This window comes from Phalacrocorax aristotelis, chromosome 10, assembly GCF_949628215.1.
Source record: "Phalacrocorax aristotelis chromosome 10, bGulAri2.1, whole genome shotgun sequence".
Classification (NCBI taxonomy): domain Eukaryota; kingdom Metazoa; phylum Chordata; class Aves; order Suliformes; family Phalacrocoracidae; genus Phalacrocorax; species Phalacrocorax aristotelis.
In genome coordinates this window covers 23,901,328-23,919,916 of record NC_134285.1, presented here as the reverse complement: position 1 = coordinate 23,919,916, position 18,589 = coordinate 23,901,328, and the positions used below count along the sequence as shown (strand labels likewise).

Here is an 18,589-nt window from a genome sequence, read left to right as displayed (position 1 = left end):
TGTGGCACCAAAGATTCACCCACTTTGTCTCTTTAAACATGACATTCTCAGAGTCATATAAATCAGATTTATTAGGTATGATCGATTGTATTAGGGTTTTAAGCAAATACAAATAAATAAATGCAGGCATTTGAAAGATTTTGCTAAATATTTTGCTACTTCCCATAGCATAGAAACAAATTATGAACAGAATATACAATGGTTTTTTGCCCAGAGAAGGACTACTATACTCTTGCAAAACATGGAAGTAAGACATAGACACTCATTAGAAAGGAGCGGGTACAGGACTGCTTTGGTACCCAGCATTTCGGTAAGGCTGAGTTGCCAGCACAATAATGAGGGCAGGGTGGAAGTGCATAGAAGCTTAGGTGTGAAATGAAGTGCCTTAACTACATCGGTGGTATGACAAGAGGGACAGCACTGGGATTTTTTTTGACTGATGCTGTTATAATTTCCCTGTCTCCAAATAGTTTAGTTTAGAGCGTAGGAGTTTTTCTTTTCCCAAGAGTGCAAAATCTGCAGGTTTAAGCCACAAATAAGACACAAAGTCAGGAATATATTTTTAGAGTTGACCCAGTGGGCTACCACCCCATGAGTCATTGGCATGACAGGAAACTGTAAATCTTAAAAATGTCTCCACATATCTGTTTACCGACAAAGACAAATGTATGTGCATGCATGTACACACCTGTTGCACTCCGCTCTACCTGTGCATGGAGGGACCAGAGAAGCTGGAGCGTACCTTTTTGGCTATTAGCAGCAACTCCACTGCCTTCTCATACTGAGCGTGTTCAATAAAAAAATCAGAACAGCGGGCTAGCAGAGCTGGGTCTGATTTCTCATCCAGGTCTTCAGCAATTAGCTGCAGGGCCCCAAACTGCTGTGTGGCAAAGGCTAGCTCCAGTGCTTTGGAGAAATGGCCTGCCTGCAAAATTAAGAATGAGTATTTAAAGAGTAGAATAAGCTCTGCAGAATCAGTTTACAGCACACCCTAGAATGGATTAATAAAGCATTACCCACCATGAAGAAATTACTAATAAACAGTACATATAGTAAAAACTACAGTTGATTTAAAGGTCCTCTGCTGTAGGAACTGCTTCAGTTTAAAGTTTGGTATTTTCTACTGAAAAGACATTTACCTTGTGGTATAACGTGACAGCTCTGTCCATTTGCTCCCCCTTTTCCTCGTAATAGCAGGCTGCCTCGATCATGTCTTCCGGAGAGCTCAGAAGAGCCAGGTTCATCAGCTGATCATCTAAATTGTTCTCCTGTTCAAAAGCAAAGGTTTGGCTGTAGGTCTGCAGCAAACAGATTTCATAATTCTGTCTTCTGGCAAGCCTACAGCTTTATACTGTCACACATTAGCACATCAACACCCTTCTGTGTAAAACCTATACCAACCCAAGTAACCCTGAGCTGCAATGATGATAATTTGTTTTAGGCAATTTTCTGTTGAGATATACAAGAAAATAATGTCCCATACAGCCAAGCTTTTATTGATGCATCTTTTGTAGAAGATGCAGGCAGAAACCAGGAGCATCTTCACAGTGGGCTGTATATGAGCAAGTGTCTCACAAGAGAGAATGGGTACAAACAACTCGTACCCCTTTCATTCTCTATAATGCCTAAGGATAGAATCCTCCTTTGCTTTTGGACATAAATATACCTCTTCACATACCTTACACAATCGGATGGCATTGTTAAATGCCTGGGCCCTCGTGTAGAAATGTACAGCCTGCTTGATTTCATCCTGACTCTCATACTGGCGGGCCAAGTGATACGATGCTGCCCAATTCCCTGTTTCATTTGCTATTTCAGCAGCCTGAAAAGGAAACCATATAGCTTTACTTTGTGCCATCCCAGGAATGAGAATTCTGTGGAAGCAGATGGGAGCAGGCTGCTTTACCTTCTGAATGTTGCCCTGAAAGCAGTGGACACGGACTAGGGAAAAATAATCCTGAGCCAGTGCATAGTATTTTAGTGCAGATTCCATATCTGATTGGCTCTCCAGATACTGTGCCCACCATTTCCATAGGCTCCTAGAAAAGCAACAGTATTAATTGCAGTAAAAAGAATTGCCAGACACTGCATTTTTCATTCCTGGAGATCTTGACCTCAAGACTAGATAAATTTTTTTCACAATGTAGACAAGGCTTTACCCCAACTCAAGGGTGACATTCAAAGGTCTGCACTATACGGGAGTTCAGCCTAGATCTCTAATGTGGCAGCTGAGCAAGATGTAGCATAATCCTGAAAAGCTGTAGGAGGATCATAATGGATATGACGGTTTGACCTTGCGGTTGAAAGGACTCATATTCCTCCTTCCCTGCTCTCTTCACAGGTTGTATTTCAGACCTGAAAGTCCCATTTGGGAGTAGGAACAATCATAGCACTGACTTGTCTTTCATCTTGTTGACGTAGTTCTCCAGGGCTTGTAAGTCTTCAGAGAGCATTCGGGGTACCTCGAACCTATGTGTGTCTGACTTCTCATAGCTGTAGAGAAAAATAACATATTAGATGTGAAATGACTACCTTATTAGCTCACTTCCCATATAAAAAATCCATTTAATGTTGTTTGACAGCTATAGAGAGACAACACTGATAACACTGCTTCATTTGTATTATTATGTTCACTGTAAGACCAGTTGCAGTCTGCCAGCACCATCGAAAAAAAAGTTCAATGCTCCTGCAAGGCACCTGGAATTGCATTGGCAATATGATCACAGAAATGGCCCGAAGAAACATCCCTGAAAGCTCCCCAAACATTAAGCACATCCCTGTGCTGAAAAGGTCATAAGAGCCCTGGGCTTCTCGTCTTGCCTAGTCCTTCTACCATCCACTGCAGCTGCAGCCTCTTTTCCACTACCAGGAGATCACTGCACTTACACCACCATCCACCGTTAGGGTGTCCTCATGTCCCTGCCCACCTCAGTCATCTAATAGGTCTGTCTGATCATGTCAGAGCTCTACTTTGACTCTGAACAGAAGTGACCATTATTATTATTCTTATTATATTGCTTCATATGGTAAAACTAATATAAAACTAAGATTTCAAACAACAAATACAACACATTAAAAATCACCTCCCCTGACTTCTCTAGGGACTCATCAGTCACAGGAGAGGACCAGGTGCTAGAAGCACCCAAGTCAGACTAAATTCTGCCACAGCAGTTGTGTCTGGTACTCTTGGGAGAAGTAAACAAGTAGCTTTGTCATGGAAAAGGAAGGAAAAGAGGGCAGCGGTCTTCCAGGGACAAGTACAGGACTGGATATTAGTGGGGTTCAACTATTGGCCCCGACAAGACACTTAACCTTTCTGACACTGAGCTTTATTAGCCTGTGAGGGTGCTGGGAATTTTAGTGTAACAATGCTTTTGCCCCATGAGAAAGCACCAGAAACAGGAAAAGACTTTAATTAATTATTAGTAGTCATCACCAGACATCCTCCTTAGCCTGCCTCCAGTCTTCACAGGAGAAAAAGACTCCAAATCCCCTGGGTGCTACAGGCTGGTGCTTACTGGGTGAGTGCAAGACTGCGTTCTCCGGTTGCCTCCAGGTGCTTGGCATAGTTGTAGTACGTGGTGCGTAGGTGGACCCGATCGTGAGCTTCTGCTGTTTCGATGGCTTTCTGCCACTGGTTTGAGGCTTGATAGAACTTGTTCAGGAGGTCGTAGCGTTTGCAGGCCTTGTACAGTCGCTCCGCATCCTCCTGGAAGGAGAGCATACAAACACCCTGCTAGCTCTGACCGGTGTTGCATAGGTGTCCTTCCCAACACACACTGCACTTCTGCGTAGTTTATTGGTGCAGGTCATTGTAATGCAATTAAAGTAACAATAATTCAGGCAGGGGGTTTCACCAACTAAGTACACGTAGCCTGGAATAGCACGTTACTGGGAAACAGGATGTTTATGTAAAAATAAGGAAAGCACTCAGATCCTGGCATTTACTGTACAGTATCAACTGGGGGTGACATGAGCAAGCCATCAACAATTAAATGCTGTCATCAGGAGCGTAAACCATTTCAGAAAGGGGAGATATGCTCCTGTGGGGCTACAGTTAACAGCCACGCTGCCTACCCAGAAGTGAGGTCCAGGAGAAGGTCCTAGGCACTATGGATTTTGGCAAGAAAGTGTTACGTGCCAGGGGACTCCTTGTGACCTCCAATCAGGTCTCAGAGGTAGCAACACTGTTCATGAATAACTGAGGAATAACATGGTATAAATGCTATTTATTTAAGATGGAATTAGAACAGGAGGATTTTGCTGATGCTGACGCAAGGGTGAGCAAATCTGGAACTATTATTTTTACGCTTTGAGAGGTACTCCTGTGGAAGGAGCATTTTCCTGCTCCACCCTACTGCTGTCCAGCTGAACACTATATTTAGTAAATTGAGATTATCTGTCCAAGACAGAAAAATAGTTTCTGTCTCTTATTGTTTCAAATTCAAAAAAGCATAGAAAGTGGAGATGGAAGATGCCTGCACTATGATTCTGTATGAGATGAAAAAAAGCAACAGAACTGCATTCGTTTTGCTACAGTTCCCCTTCGCCTCTAGATCTATATCCAAAAGAAGGAGTACTGATGCTTTTCAGCCTCATAGCTTTCTCTGCCAGGAATCTTTTCCAAACATTTCATCTGAATTTTCCTTTTCTTCTTCACTTTAACTCAGAATAGTTACTCTCTGTCTCTAGCATTTACACTCTTAAAATAGTTGTACATCGCTAAACACCTTTTTAAGCCAAATTCTAATTATTTGGCTATCTTAAAGATTTCCTTGTCTATGAAACCTTTCCAAGAGCTTAACAATTTGCACTGATTCTTTCTGAACTTCTTCCAGTTCATCAATGTTTTTTTCTGGTAATGAGATACTTAAGCGTGGAAGTCCATGTTCCAGCTGTAGCTGCAACAAACACAGACAGAAGTTATCAAATCAAAGCCCCAGGATGTGGTGTCTCCTCAAACACAGCCCCAAACAGATTTTTGCTGTCAGAGCACCTTGCCATTTTTTATTTAATTTGTGATTTCCTATGAACTGTTGGGTATTCCATAAATTCTCCTTTCACAGTTTTTCCCTCTTACAGATCATATGCCTGAATCTTTTAGTTCAGTTCCTAAACCAAAAATCTCTGCTTTTGTTACAGATCATTGATGAAGGCATTAAATCAAGGTGAATACATGCTCTTATCAGTCATCTCACTCAACAGTGCTCTGCTCAGTTTTCAAACCACATGATAATGCTGGTCTTAAACCCATTTCAGATCTTGGTTCTATTGGTAATCAAGGGGAGTGGGTTCAGACACAGTAAAGACACATGAGAAAGACAAGGTCCATTTTGGTATGTATTTGCTGGCAGGTCGGGCTCCCGATACAGGGACAAGGCAACAATTGCCAGACTACAGGGAGAACAGCCTGACCGTGTCCTCTGGCTGTGCTGGATCCAAGCAAGTTACTGCTCTCATGATGGGAAAGCCGGGATGGCAATCTGGGTGACTGTAGTAGAGCAGGCATCCCTGGGACAGCATAAGCAGCAAATGTGGCTTGCCAGCACTCTCCAACCCTGCAGAAGACACCAATTTTGCCTAACCTGCTCAAATACCTTAAGCCAGTCCTCACTCTCTGGCAGAACACAGCTTTAGCATTTCACTCTACAAACAAACATGTCAAAATGGAACTTACATTTCCCATATTGGGCCTTAAAATATGTTTGTTGAAACATTTTAGCTAGAATACTTTAAAGTACATCCTTTTTTAATCCATTCAAACCTAGAATGATTAAGCTTGGAAGAATTATGACCCAAGAAAACAGTTTTTCTGTTTAATATTTCACACATAAACCACCCTTAAAAGCTGTTTCCTTCATTCAGCAATTTTTCATGTGGGAGTAAAACTCTTATATAAATTCTGTACAGTAGTTAAGAAAACAGATGACCAATCTGCTACACCCTTAGGTGGCTATGGCTCCTGGTACTTTTATTTCCAGGCATCAAATTCTGCCACGCTCATTCTCATCTATTTTGTCAGGAATGCAAAAAGGGCTCAGGGGACTGCTGGGCCTCTGGAGTTCAGGGAAAGCCCCTGATCAGCGTCACGCAGAAATCGCGCAGCATGCGGTTGTGCAATGCTCAAGGAGATGCCTGTTTCCCTAGGATAAAAAACTCAACTTCAGCAAAATGTCAGAACTGTTCTTCATCACTTCTTGGAAACCTGGCAATAGGTTTTACTCCCCCCACCAAGGTTTTTGCATTTTAGAATTTAAAAAAATTATCAGTTTCACATTTTTGTCCCTACTTAAGTGGGGTGGATATTCCCAAGTGTGTATGGTCCGTGGGTTTACCAGCATGCCCAGCTGAATGGCCAGCACAGCCACTCTGGCCTCCTGCTCTGGTTCTTGTTCAGCCTCCCTCAATGCCTTGGCTCCTCTTGCATGTCCCATGTTTCCAAGGCAAATTTTGGCAACATCGAGCCTCTGAGTCTTCACACACATGCGAGCCATGCTCTCCCAGACGGCCTCACTGTGAGAAACGGGAAAGAAAAGGAGAGCTGTTATGGTGTCACCTTCAAGGTTTGGGTACTAAGCAGATAAGATGCAAGGAAAGAGAAAAGTGTGAAAGCAAAAAAACATCAGTACGTTGGACACTTGCTGGACGTAACAAAGAGACTCAGTTGCTGTGTGAAGATTGAAGAGGAACAGAAATAGGCCTCAGAGATAAAGGTTAGTTCTGGTGTGAATGCCCACAGCCTTAAGGAAATATTGTGGGTTTTATTTTACACCAATGTCTAAAGAAAAGCAGTTATGTTTGCACATATATAAACATTTATTGTGCACCCATCACTGTGGCTTTTGCTGTGGCTGCAACGTACAGACATTCACAGTACCCCCACGTCGATGTTCAGAATTCAAAAGAAAAACTATGAGAAAGGTGTTGTATACATAAACCTTATGCCGGAAACTACTATCATGTTCTAATTTAAAATTTGCATTAAAAAATGGCACAAAGAAAAGCTTTTTCATGCTCAGAATGAAAACTCCTCAGGGCTAAGAGCTTACACTTAACATTGCAAAATCCTCTGCCAAGACAGAGGCAGGGACTGGCTGAGCACCACGCTCCCGTGCACTGCCTCAGCAGGCAGTGTTGCTCAACAGAAGGACTACGACACAGTTGACAATTACATGGGGTGACAAGCAAAGATTTTAATAGATTCTATTTACATTTGAGGCTCTTCAGAATAAAATGTAATATGTTTGACTAAAAGAAACCATAAGCATTCAAAATATAGGCTTTTCTCAGTGTGTGAACCTCAAGGAGGTATGGTCCGTACAGTTCTCAGACGCCACCACAACACAAAGTATCTAAATTATAACAGCCAAAAAAAAGAAGAAAAAAAAAGAAAGAGGGAAAAAAAAAAAAAAAAAAGTGAATGACCCTTCAGGTCCTGCATCTGCAAGCAAATCCCCTTCCAGTTTTCCCATGAATAAAATGTTTTTCTCTTCCCAGTTGCTGTGGGAAAGCCCTGCACAAACAGGGGAAAGTGACTAACCGGGAAGCACTGAAGCAGATGAGACACGACGTGCTGTCGAACACATACAATAAAGATAGGCAGAGAAAAAATGCTTTTCCTAATTTATTTTACAGTTAGATCATCTTTTATTTGCAACTACAACTGGTATAAATTTTCAGGTAGTAATCAACACAAATATGTGACATAAACTTAATTAAGACCAAACAGTATAGAGAAAAGAAAATAGGATCAGAAGTGATAAATCGGGCAAATTTCAGATAGCTCAGAAGTTTTGCTTCTTTTAGAAAAGCAAAAATGCATGTCTGAATATTTTACTGAATTTTTCTGCATGTCCATGCTGAATGTGGTTCAAACGCAGCCTCCTCTAATGCTCTGCTCTGACATGCCCACGTCCCCCAGACGGCAGAGCCAAAAGGAACATTGAAACAGAGCACAGTAGCTTCAGAACTGGAAAAGTCTTACAAAAACCTCAGTGCTAGATCCTTCTGAGTGTAAGTCTATGCACCACCACTCAATATAGAAATATTGACTTATATCAGCAGTTGTGACCATCCTGTTTTTTTAAAAGTTGGAATTGATTTCTCTTTTATTCCGGCCACTGCCTGTATCTGGAACTGGAAAGAGCAGGAAACCCTCCTTTAAAGAACATTTAAGTCTTGGTAGATATTGTCACCTAGCTTTGATCAACAAGGAAAGTGAGTTCTGTCATTAGTAAAAGATGTCAAATCTTGTGTGCATTGGCATGGCTGCTCTTCACTATGCACAAGGAAAAGAAATATGTTTTCCAAAATCTGTAGCATGCCAGAAGAAGTTGCCAATAGCCATTTCACTCTGGGTGAAGGAACAGACTGTGCTGTGCTTTGTCAAAATGACTAACTGCAAGTTTCTGAAAGGCGATCAAACTCTTTATTTTCCAGAGCCTTGACAGCTTGCAATTCCCTCACTGTAAGAAGACAAGAGTTCATGGGCTTGAATGACAAGCAGATGCAAAATCTTATTTAGACTAGAGGGAGCGGAAACTTGAAAGGAAATAGACCAAACAGTGTATTTTAAAGTACAAACTTAAAAGATAACAGTGTGCAGAGACATACAGCAGGACTTGGAAGATGCTATTCATCATCTATTGGCTGCATTATGCTTTCCTGAATGGCAATGGCTCCTGCCAACTTTAAAACTCGGTGGGAGCTGCTGCCCCAGGGGTTCCTCTTTGGGAGCTCTTGCCCCAGGCACAACTTGCCCGAGGGTCACCTTGGCACCCATGCCAGCCGAATACAGTGGACCACCCACAAGTACCTCTGCCCCGGGAGGCTGCAGCTCTGCCATTCCACCTCTTCCTCCTCCACTCCAGACCACTTGCAAAACTAACCTGAGAGGCTCCAGCAGTGGAGTACCACGTGGGTGCAACAAATACAGAGGAAGAAACATTTCCAGTTGATGCGCTCTGCATTTAGTTTTATTTTGGCAAGTGCTGCCTTCTCAACAGTCCCAGCTGGGCAGATGGCGAGCACACACCAAAAATTCAACACTGTGGTCAAAATGGACCAAAGCACTGAATTTGGACGTGTTCATAGTACAGCAGTGCTTCCATGGACTTATCCAGTGCAGAGACCACAGCAAGAGACAGCCTAAGAGCAGCTCACCAGCACAAGTACCTATGAAACACAAAAACATTGCCTCCCCCTGACCATCCCTTCTCATGCCTCTGCTCTCCAAGAAGGCTTGAAGGGATGTTTCATCTAATGAACGTTGCCCTGCTCTGCACAGAAGAGTTCCCATTCTCCCATGGGAGCTAAGGATGGCTTTGTTAGCAGCTGGATGGGGGAGAACCCACAGCTAAACCTTCTCCCCTGGTCCATGTAGAGCTGCAGCACAGGCTGGTTCTTTCTGCTAGACATGCCCCTCACAAGAACACCACTTACAAACTCACAAACTAGAACAAGGCTAAGAAGTACATACATGTATTATTTCAATTTTCTTCCTGCAGCAAAACATCAGAAAACTGTTTCTGCTTTGAGAGACCATTCCTTTTAGCACCACACTCCATATACTGCTGCTAAGGTACACAAGTATTTCTGACACAGCAATACACTATTTGCTTGCAAAGACCATCTTTGATGCATATATTATATACTTATTAATATATTTCTTTGTATTTATTATTTCATTATTATATCTTATTTTAAAACTATAAAGGTACCAGAGTAACACCACCCTGTGAAATGCAAAGGATCCAAAGAACTTCACAAAAATATCCTACCACAAAACACACAGAAGGCCTCACTGCCTAACTGAGGCACAAACCCCAGAGCTGTTGACCACCTCAGAGCACTGCAATCAAGCCACAGCTGAGCAACAGCAAGGACTGTGTCTCACCAAAACCATGGGGGGATAACACAGCAGATATGTGCTCCCAAACCTTGGCCGGGGCCAGGACACTGGGACAGATCCACCCACAGCTCCTGCAGAAAGACCAGGAGACCCTTAGGCAGAACTTCAGTTTTGCCTTCCCCCTGAAAAGACACCTCTATGCCATGGCTGATCAGAAAGAACAGACAATTTTTATAATGCCAAATTGTTTTTTAGACATTTCCCTTGCAAACTATTCGGCTGGAGGCACCCAGCAGGCTTTCTGGCAGGAGTGGGCAGGCCCACAGGCAGGGATGTGTTTAGAGAAGAGAGCAATCCAGGAAGTATCAGCAATGTGCTTCCACATTTCTCCATGTCCCAAGACCAGCCGTGGCCTTGGCATGGCACAACATCCCTAGCAGACGGACACCTCCAGTACCAGAGCAAGAGTCCTGCTGTCCCTGGGGAATGTGGGCAAATTAATGCAAGTCTGGTTAAGAAACAAGAAACAGGAAGTGCAGAACAGGCTTACTTAAATTGCAGGCAAAACACGGTTTCTCTCTCAACAGTTGTTAGTGTAGCGAGAAAGACGAATCTGTCCTTGCATCCCTAAAAAGCAGCGACTCTTCCCTCCAGGCCTGGCCCTGCTGTTGCATATAAAATGCCAAGTAATGATTTACCATGCCCCCAGCTCATGCTCTGGGAATTTCCTGTTCTTCCCCTCCTCCTCCTCCTCTTCTCCCCCTTGGAAAACTGCTCGCATCTGTACTTCATCAGCTGAAGCTGGAAACTTAATGGAGACCAGACACAACAGCATGAGCAGAGCAATGGGAATGTGCCCCCCAAGCATCCTGGGGGAGTGACGCCTCCCTGTGAAGCACATGAATAAATGAGCTGCTGCCGCACCCCAAACTCCCAGGCTTAAGGCCACATCAATAGCACTATGGATTTGGAAAGCAAACTTTTACACCTCTTTTGACTGGACACAAGTTTTACCACGTATCTGATGAAAAAGTTTCTCTTCCTTTAGATCTGATCTTTTGCATCTGTTTTTCTATGAAAGTATGTTTATAGCATCTAACAGTCTGATTTTACAAACCCTCCTGTTGCTATGTATTTTTCATTGCCCATTTTGCATGGAAGTTTAAACTAAAAATCCAGTAAATTTAGTATTATTTAGAAGTGCTGGAGATTTATGTGTCTGAGGCATCTCACTACAAACTCTCTCTCTCCCTCCATGTAATGGGGCATATTTGGAAAATGAACATATGTTCCATCTCTTGCCTCTAGATATCTTGATTGGGAGAAAATAAAACAGCTCTCTCTCCAATTTGGGCCCCACTTCATTGAACAGGACCCTAAGCATTATGCTTTAAAAGACTACTGTATAATATGAAGAGAAATCATAAAATCACAGGTTGGAAGGGACCTCAGGGATCATCTAGTCCAACCTTTCTAGGAGGAGCCCAGTCTAGACAAGACGGCCCAGCACCCTGTCCAGACAACTCTTGAAGGTGTCCAATGTGGCCGAGCCAACCACTTCCCTGGGGAGATTATTCCAATGGTGACTGTCCTCACTGTGAAAAATTTTCCTCTTGTGTCCAATTGGAATCTCCCCAAGAGCAACTTGTGTCCATTCCCCCTTGTCCTCTCCATGGGACTCTGTGTAAAAAGGGAGTCTCCATCTTCTTTGTAGCTACCCCTTAAGTGCTGGTACATGGTGATGAGATCCCCTCTGAGCCTCCTTTTCTCAAGGCTGAACAAACCCAGCTCTCCCAGCCTACCCTCCGTATGGCAGCTTCCCAGTCCTCTGATCATCTTGGTGGCCCTTCTCTGGACCCCTTCCAGCCTGTCCACATCCTTTTCGTATAGCGGGGACCAGAACTGTACACAGCACTCCAGGTGTGGCCTGACCAGCGCTGAGTAGAGCGGGATAATGACTTCTTTATCTCTGCTGGCGATGCCCTTTTTGATGCAACCCAGCATCCTGTTGGCCTTCTTGGCCGCAGCAGCACCCTGTTGGCTCATGTTGAGCTTCCTGTCCACCAGGACCCCCAGGTCCCTTTCCACAGAGCTGCCCTCCAGCCAGGTGGATCCCAGTCTGTGCTGCACTCCTGGATTATGTTTTCCCAGGTGCATGACCTTACACTTCTCCTTGTTGAACTTCATAAGGTTCTTGTTAGCCCGCTATTCCAGCCTATCCAGGTCTTCCTGCAGAGCATACTGATATATCTATAACACTAATATCAGATATATCTATAACACCACATTGTAGATTATATATAATAATATATTATTATATACTTTTAGCACTAGAGTATATATAATATGTATTAATATATTATTACATTCCTATAGCACTATATTATATATAACATATTACAGTATATTATTAGGTCCCTAAAGCATACATCTACCTGGAGTGCGTGGGTGTCCCCTTGTGCCTCGGGGACGGCCTGGGCTATCAAAAATGGAAATAAAGCCAGCAAGCAGGAGAGCTTTTGCTGATCCAACAGACTTACCCCAATGTAAATGGGGTCTGGGCTGGCCTGGACACAGGCTGCAGGGCACTGGGCACCGCCCTTCCCAGCCTCCACCTGCTGTGTACATGCTGCCTGGGAGGGGTTCTATGCAAAGGAAAGCAACAGGACAAAGCAGGTGCTGCTTCCTAAGGAAAATTAACAATATCTATTACTATTTTTCAAACATTAATCCCTTGCCTGGATTTCAGTAACTTAAAAGTTGGACGTTCCAGCCCCTGAAAAATGCATTAATGTCATGTGGCTGACATCTACAACAGTGGGTGATACTGACCAGTTAATTAATTTATGATCACCTTTACATACACATGATTTGATAGACAAGTCATAGGATAAAAGCATCATGCTGTGGACCATAATGGCTACATAGGGCTTGGACATGGTCAAATGAGACAAACTACATGATTCCTAAGGTTAGCAGGCATTTAGAAGTACTACGTGAAATTTTAAATGCATCTATGAAACTGGACACTGATCTTCTCTCCAAGCTACTGCAAAATAAATAGGCAGTTAAAATGTGAAAATAGGTGGCTTACTGTCTATTTTCTTGTAACCCAGAAAAAACTCAGGGCTTGAAAAAATTGGGTTCCATCTGATGTTGCTAAATTATGTTAGATGCTTTTAAAATGCATTTATCAGGTTCTGGTTATGCCTGTTCAGTGGGACTAGAAGGTAAGAAGGAACTAAATAATATATGAAAAGTTGCAACAGTTAATGAGATTCTCAATAGTGTTACTCATACTAAATGAACACCTCTCTGAGAAATGTGTCAGGTGTTTTTCAGGTATGATCAAAATATTGAAAGCTGTCTAGATTATTCCTAAAAACCCTTGCCTGGCAGAAACAGGATATTTGATAAATCAACAAAAGCCTTACAGAATAGAATCTATAATATATTAAATACTTAGCTTTGTCTATTCCAAACTTATCCTAATAAAATCAACACCAAGCTACTGTTCAGTGTGAATTGTATCAAACAGAACCCTCATGTCCTAAGGAATGCAGTAAATACTGCAATTGAATGTATTTGGCACATTTATCAGTAGAGAAGCATTAATTGAAGTGATTTTTCTTTTTATTTTTTAAAGGATCAGAAGGATTCGTGGACTGTTTTGTACTGGAAGCACAAGATCTCTCAGTGAAGACAGAGAACGTCACTGACTGAACATGCCCACAGTCAGTGTCAAATGTACCGTTTGATTTAAAAGGTAACAAAAAATGAATACTGGAGCCATTTTGGTAGGAGCAGGCTAGGAAAATTTACTGGACATTTGCAAAACTCATTTAATTTTGACTTGGTGAAATCTACTCATTGGGGGAATTCCCCAACTTTACATCTTTAGGTATTGTTATTCATTGAATAGAATGCCATTTGCCTATTAAAAGACAACAGAAAAAAGACTGTTCCCTGCATAAACACCTATAAACAGAATCTATTAGGTAGTAAATGCATAAATTCAGTATGGAAGCAACTAGTTATCTGATATAATTCAAATTATTAAGATTCTGAAAGTAAAATTACATTTACATAAATGATTTATCACCCAGAAAGACCCATAACGCTTTATAAGCTGCTATGCAAATTATATGGAGTAATTTAACCTACCACTGAGCAGAACCACTCGCTAGCATGGAACAAGCCGTTAGCAAACAGCTACTTCCAATAAGAACATCCACCAGAAGTTTTGCCATGGGGAAAAAAAGTCATCATGTGCTTGCTGAATTACTGCAGCCAACAGCAATTCCTGCTGCCTTGCATTGCTTCTCCGATACTCTCCATACTGGTGTACTACCCAGGCGGGCTGAAGACCTCAGTGCTGCTGTCCGTTCTGCTCTGTAAGTCATGATCGACAGTCCCAGAAAAATTTCCATCGTTACAAAAACTAAAAGTCCCAAATCATTTGTGACATGGCAATCCCCATCAACAGAGAGACTGCATGGACTTAAAACTTTGCAGCCTTTTCGGAGATGACCACCTCCCCATAGCTACAGGGGTGAAGCATCTGATCCAAGGCCAACTTTGTCACCAGTCCTAGCGCCATCTCCTGTGTTACACGTGGCAGTGAATTGATCCACTTGACTCATCTGCACCCATTCCCAGCTGCAACTCACTACGTAGCCACCAACCCATCTGCAGCCGCAATGATCTGGGAGAGAGAAAGACATTTGGTTTTTTCCTCTGGGAAAGCTGCCTTAAATGAAAACTCATTGACTTGCATATGTAACACAAAGAATTTCTGAAGTATCATGTACCTCAACCAGAAACTAATGCCATGATGTTTAGATCACCTGGTCCCTTTGACGCTCAAAGACAAGTATGACTTAAGAAGAACATGATTTATTTTTAATGTTGATGGAATTCAAAAAAGGTTGAATATTCTCACACCAAATAATTGCTGTGAAAAGAGAATAAGATGTGACTAAGTTTTAAATTATTAGACTGATTTGTTTGGCCTTTGTAAAATACAATTGCTTTTTTTTTTTTTTTTACACATAACATGCAGACAAAGTTTTTGCCCTTCTGAAAATACATGCTTAGACTTCAACAAATCACAAAAATCAAAAGACAGGAGGGGGCAGAAGCAGGTGTGCAATGTGGTAAAAGAGATTTTTCCCTGGCGTTATCTGTATATGAACATCCTCTGCCTTGCTGCTGAATCACAGGCTTAAAACAATAACAAATAAACCATGGGTTATAAAAAAATATGAAAATGCAGTCATTGTTGTTAGGAAATTTCTTTGAAGAATGGCAGGCACCAGGATGTTATTTATATTGGAGCTTCTAAAATCAGGGACGTATAGAAACCTGACTAGTCACAGGAAGAAAAGAAACCAAAGATGCTGTACTGCTGTGAGAGCATGAAGATACTCAAAGTACCTAAAACTTAATCCATTTAAGGATTAAAAATTAACCAAGCACACAGGAGAGGCGTGAATTCACAGCCAGATTTGTACATTCAATTCCAATAGCTGAAACCTAATTATAGGGGCATATGAACTTCATTGAAATATTTTCCACTCCTCTCAGCAACAAGTCTTAGAAAATAAAACATTAACTTTCATAAAATTGCCAACCAGTTTGTCTACAGTACGGACCTGTTGACTAAGGGCAAAGTAACTTAGCTGGTAAGACAGAACTGCTATAAAAATAAATCCGTTTCTAATCTAATATTATTAATTACAGTAATGTGAACTCTCGTGCCAGCATCTCAGGTGGGGTTGGTGCGGTGCAGATGCGCCTGGTGATACAGGTACTCTGCCGCAACTTCTCACTACTCCCTCTCCAGGCTGTCGACAAGACTGTCACACCTTCATTTCACAATATACTATTTAATACTACACCTTGTACAGTATTTTTTCAGCCTAAAGAATTTTGACAGGCTCAGATCAAGGAAGGGCATAACGACAGGCAATAAGGCCTGGAGGGGCAGGAAGCCAGCAGCCGCAGCAGTGAGGCAATGCCCACTGGGGAACCCTGCCCTTGTCCCCAGCTCCGCAGCAGGTCCTGCTGTGGCAGCTGATGGAAACAAGAAACAGCAAACAGCCATTTAGGGAGCTGGTCTTTGCAAGACCCCTCTAGAAACATCTATGTTCAGGGACAGTTTGAAATGCCCTCAACAACTCTTTTTTAAGCTGTTTGTTAGAGCTGCTTTCGTTGCAGCTTTTGCAGCACCAGTGCTGCAGTCCCAGCTTGCTGTACGGTAGTCAATTCTGTACTGGATTGTGAACAGAGGCATTATATTAAGCAACTTGCAGAAGCTTTTCCATCCTCTGGGCACTGAAGGGAAGTGGCCAGCATTCTCAGAGGCAGTGCAGAGCCACAGCATTCACAGCAAACTGGGTCGCGGGGCTCAGGGTTGTGCCAGCCCTGCACAGTTGCAGTGCAGCGATTTTCAACTCCATTCACATTGTAACACTTGCAACTGCCTTTTCAGACACCCCCAAATTCGTTTGTTTAGCAGGGTCAGAATCTTGAGATTTTATATTTTCTATTTATCTGCCATGCTCCCTTCTAGGGTTGCAGAGAGGAAGGGGGACATCAGTCCCCAAACCACATCGCTTTTGTCACGCTGTTCAACAACTAACCCCAGTCCTGTTTTGCCTTCAGTAAAAAGCATTTCAAAATCCCTCTCCTCAAGCCATTTCTGCAGATCTCATGCTCTGAGGGTTGAGGTTGGGGATTTCTTTTTTTCCTTTTGAAGAGGACCTCTGATTTGCTCCCTGGGCTCCCCTGCGATGTACAGCCCGGTCCTCGCAGCCTTGCTTTGTGCTGCTGGGAGGGTAGGAGGAGTGAGATGAGGAGGGGGGCTCTCCGAGGGGAGGAGGTACAACTTTAGAAGTCTCCATAATCTTTTCCTTTCAGGAAACACATCCTGTTAATGTTTGACTGCTGTGGCAGTGGCTCTGTTTGTTGCAGTCGACTACGCCCTGAAGCTCGCCAAAAACAGCCACAAAAACAGCCATTTCCTCTTCGTGGAGAGGTGGGGGGGCCTTTTCCTCACAGCAGTGGCTGTTCTCCCGTCCCGGCACTCGCAGCTCGGATCTTCACACAGCAGAACAAACTCCTCGAGATACTCCAAACTTGCACAGCTCCTTTGGGATGACAGCATTCTCCTCCAGTTCGGCTTGGCTTTGAGAGAATGACATTTGTCATAGTTTGCACGATATTCTGAAGTTTGCACCTGAAAAAAAGGGCTTTTGGAGCGGTGCTGCTTGGCTTGGAATACCCTGCGCATTTGGCACGCTGCTGGCTTCATCCCCGCCTCTGCCCCGGCCACAGCTCAGGCTCTCCTGCCTCAAGACTGGATTCTTTCTGGATTTGCCTCATCTCACAAGGAATGGACCTCCCTATCATTCAGTTCACTACAGGACTGGCATTACTTATCAAAGTGCAAGAAGGTGGATAAGTCAAAGCTGGGAAGGACCTAAAAAAGCTTCTTTGTGTTCTTATTTTATGGAATTCTCCTACCTACCTCACAAAATTCTCATTTCCTTGATCAGAAACACCTCTGGAGTTGACTTTGAGAATGAACGGTGATGTCCTCTAGCCATTTGTAACATCCTAGTGAAGCTGCCTCTGTTTCAAGTCCAATTTCAATGTGCTGCAGCTGATTGAGACCTCGTGTCTTCTGCAAATAGAGACTGGCAGCAAGCTGACAGTCAGATATGACTGTCCAGAAACTGGTAGCCACAGCTGTGTTGGTAGCCCTGGTCTCACTTATACTTAACAACGCAGCTGCCTTTACTCCCAACTGGGTATACCAGACGCTGGAGGATGGGCGTAAGCGCAGTGTGGGGCTCTGGAAGATGTGCTGGCTGGCAGAAAAGAGCAGAGGAGGTGCAAGCACGAGTGCCAGGCACGGGCAAGGGGAGGAGCGCGAGTGTGAAGCCCTGGGCTGGGGTTCAGAGTCAGCTGGATTCCAGGAGTCACGCAGTACTGTCAAATGTAAGTTCAATCTCTTGTCTTCTCTGCTTATGCTATGTCTTGATTAATACAGTGCACCTGGTCCCCAGGAGATTTATAGCCTAGCAGAGCATTCTCAAATCACTGTTAACGATCTAATTCTAAACATCTCTTAACATTCATCCCCAAATAAATTACTTTGGAAAAATAAGAATAATTATGTCCACCAGTGATGAACTAAATTCCTTCTCCCCCCTCAAAAGCATTAATCTACATTGTGCTGTCTGGTTTATACAGCGTATGGAACAATGTACTTTGAAAAAATAATTTGTGAAGTGTATGTCTAAAGCTTTGAGACATCTGTTGCTTGCTTTTCCCTCTTGGGTTCCTGCTATAAGCATATCCCTTCCTGCTCAATATATTAAACCCTAACCACAGTTGCTCTGAATACCATAAAATTAAAAAAAAAAAAACCACAAACAAAAAAAACACCACAAAAACACCCCAACAACAAGAAAGTATTCAGATGCCATGCTAAGTTATTTTTCCCTTCTGTTTATGTTTGTTGGAAGTGCCAGAAGCAGAAAAGACAGAAACTGTTTTGGTAAAAACATGTAAAATTGAGATAGGCCTTAATGCATGCGATTATTCTTCTTGGTGAAAAAACACAATTAGCGTACTACTTGGAGAACATGAAAATCATTAAGCATGCTGTATTTCTCATTTCACAAATTCACAGGCTCATGGGATCTGAAGAATGCACATAGCTTATACTGA

General features: G+C 42.8%; 2 protein-coding genes across 3 annotated transcripts in view; one reads left to right on the top strand and one right to left on the bottom strand.

Moving 5' to 3' along the window:
• IFT140 (intraflagellar transport 140) overlaps window positions 1–18,589 on the bottom strand; it is an 89,078-nt gene that overhangs the window by 4,175 nt on the left and 66,314 nt on the right. For both annotated transcript variants that reach the window (XM_075105848.1, XM_075105850.1), the window contains exons 19-25: window positions 6,336–6,513; window positions 3,519–3,709; window positions 2,398–2,493; window positions 1,907–2,039; window positions 1,679–1,822; window positions 1,140–1,268; window positions 743–925 (exon numbers count right to left, since the gene is read on the bottom strand). In XM_075105848.1, the coding sequence (XP_074961949.1) occupies window positions 743–925; window positions 1,140–1,268; window positions 1,679–1,822; window positions 1,907–2,039; window positions 2,398–2,493; window positions 3,519–3,709; window positions 6,336–6,513 (1,054 nt within the window). The remainder of the gene's footprint in view (window positions 1–742; window positions 926–1,139; window positions 1,269–1,678; window positions 1,823–1,906; window positions 2,040–2,397; window positions 2,494–3,518; window positions 3,710–6,335; window positions 6,514–18,589) is intronic.
• Window positions 14,904–18,589, top strand: part of TMEM204 (transmembrane protein 204) — a 34,126-nt gene continuing 30,440 nt past the window's right edge. The window contains exon 1 of the mRNA XM_075105859.1: window positions 14,904–17,854. Coding sequence (XP_074961960.1) covers window positions 17,575–17,854 — 280 coding nt within the window. The 5' untranslated portion in view covers window positions 14,904–17,574. The remainder of the gene's footprint in view (window positions 17,855–18,589) is intronic.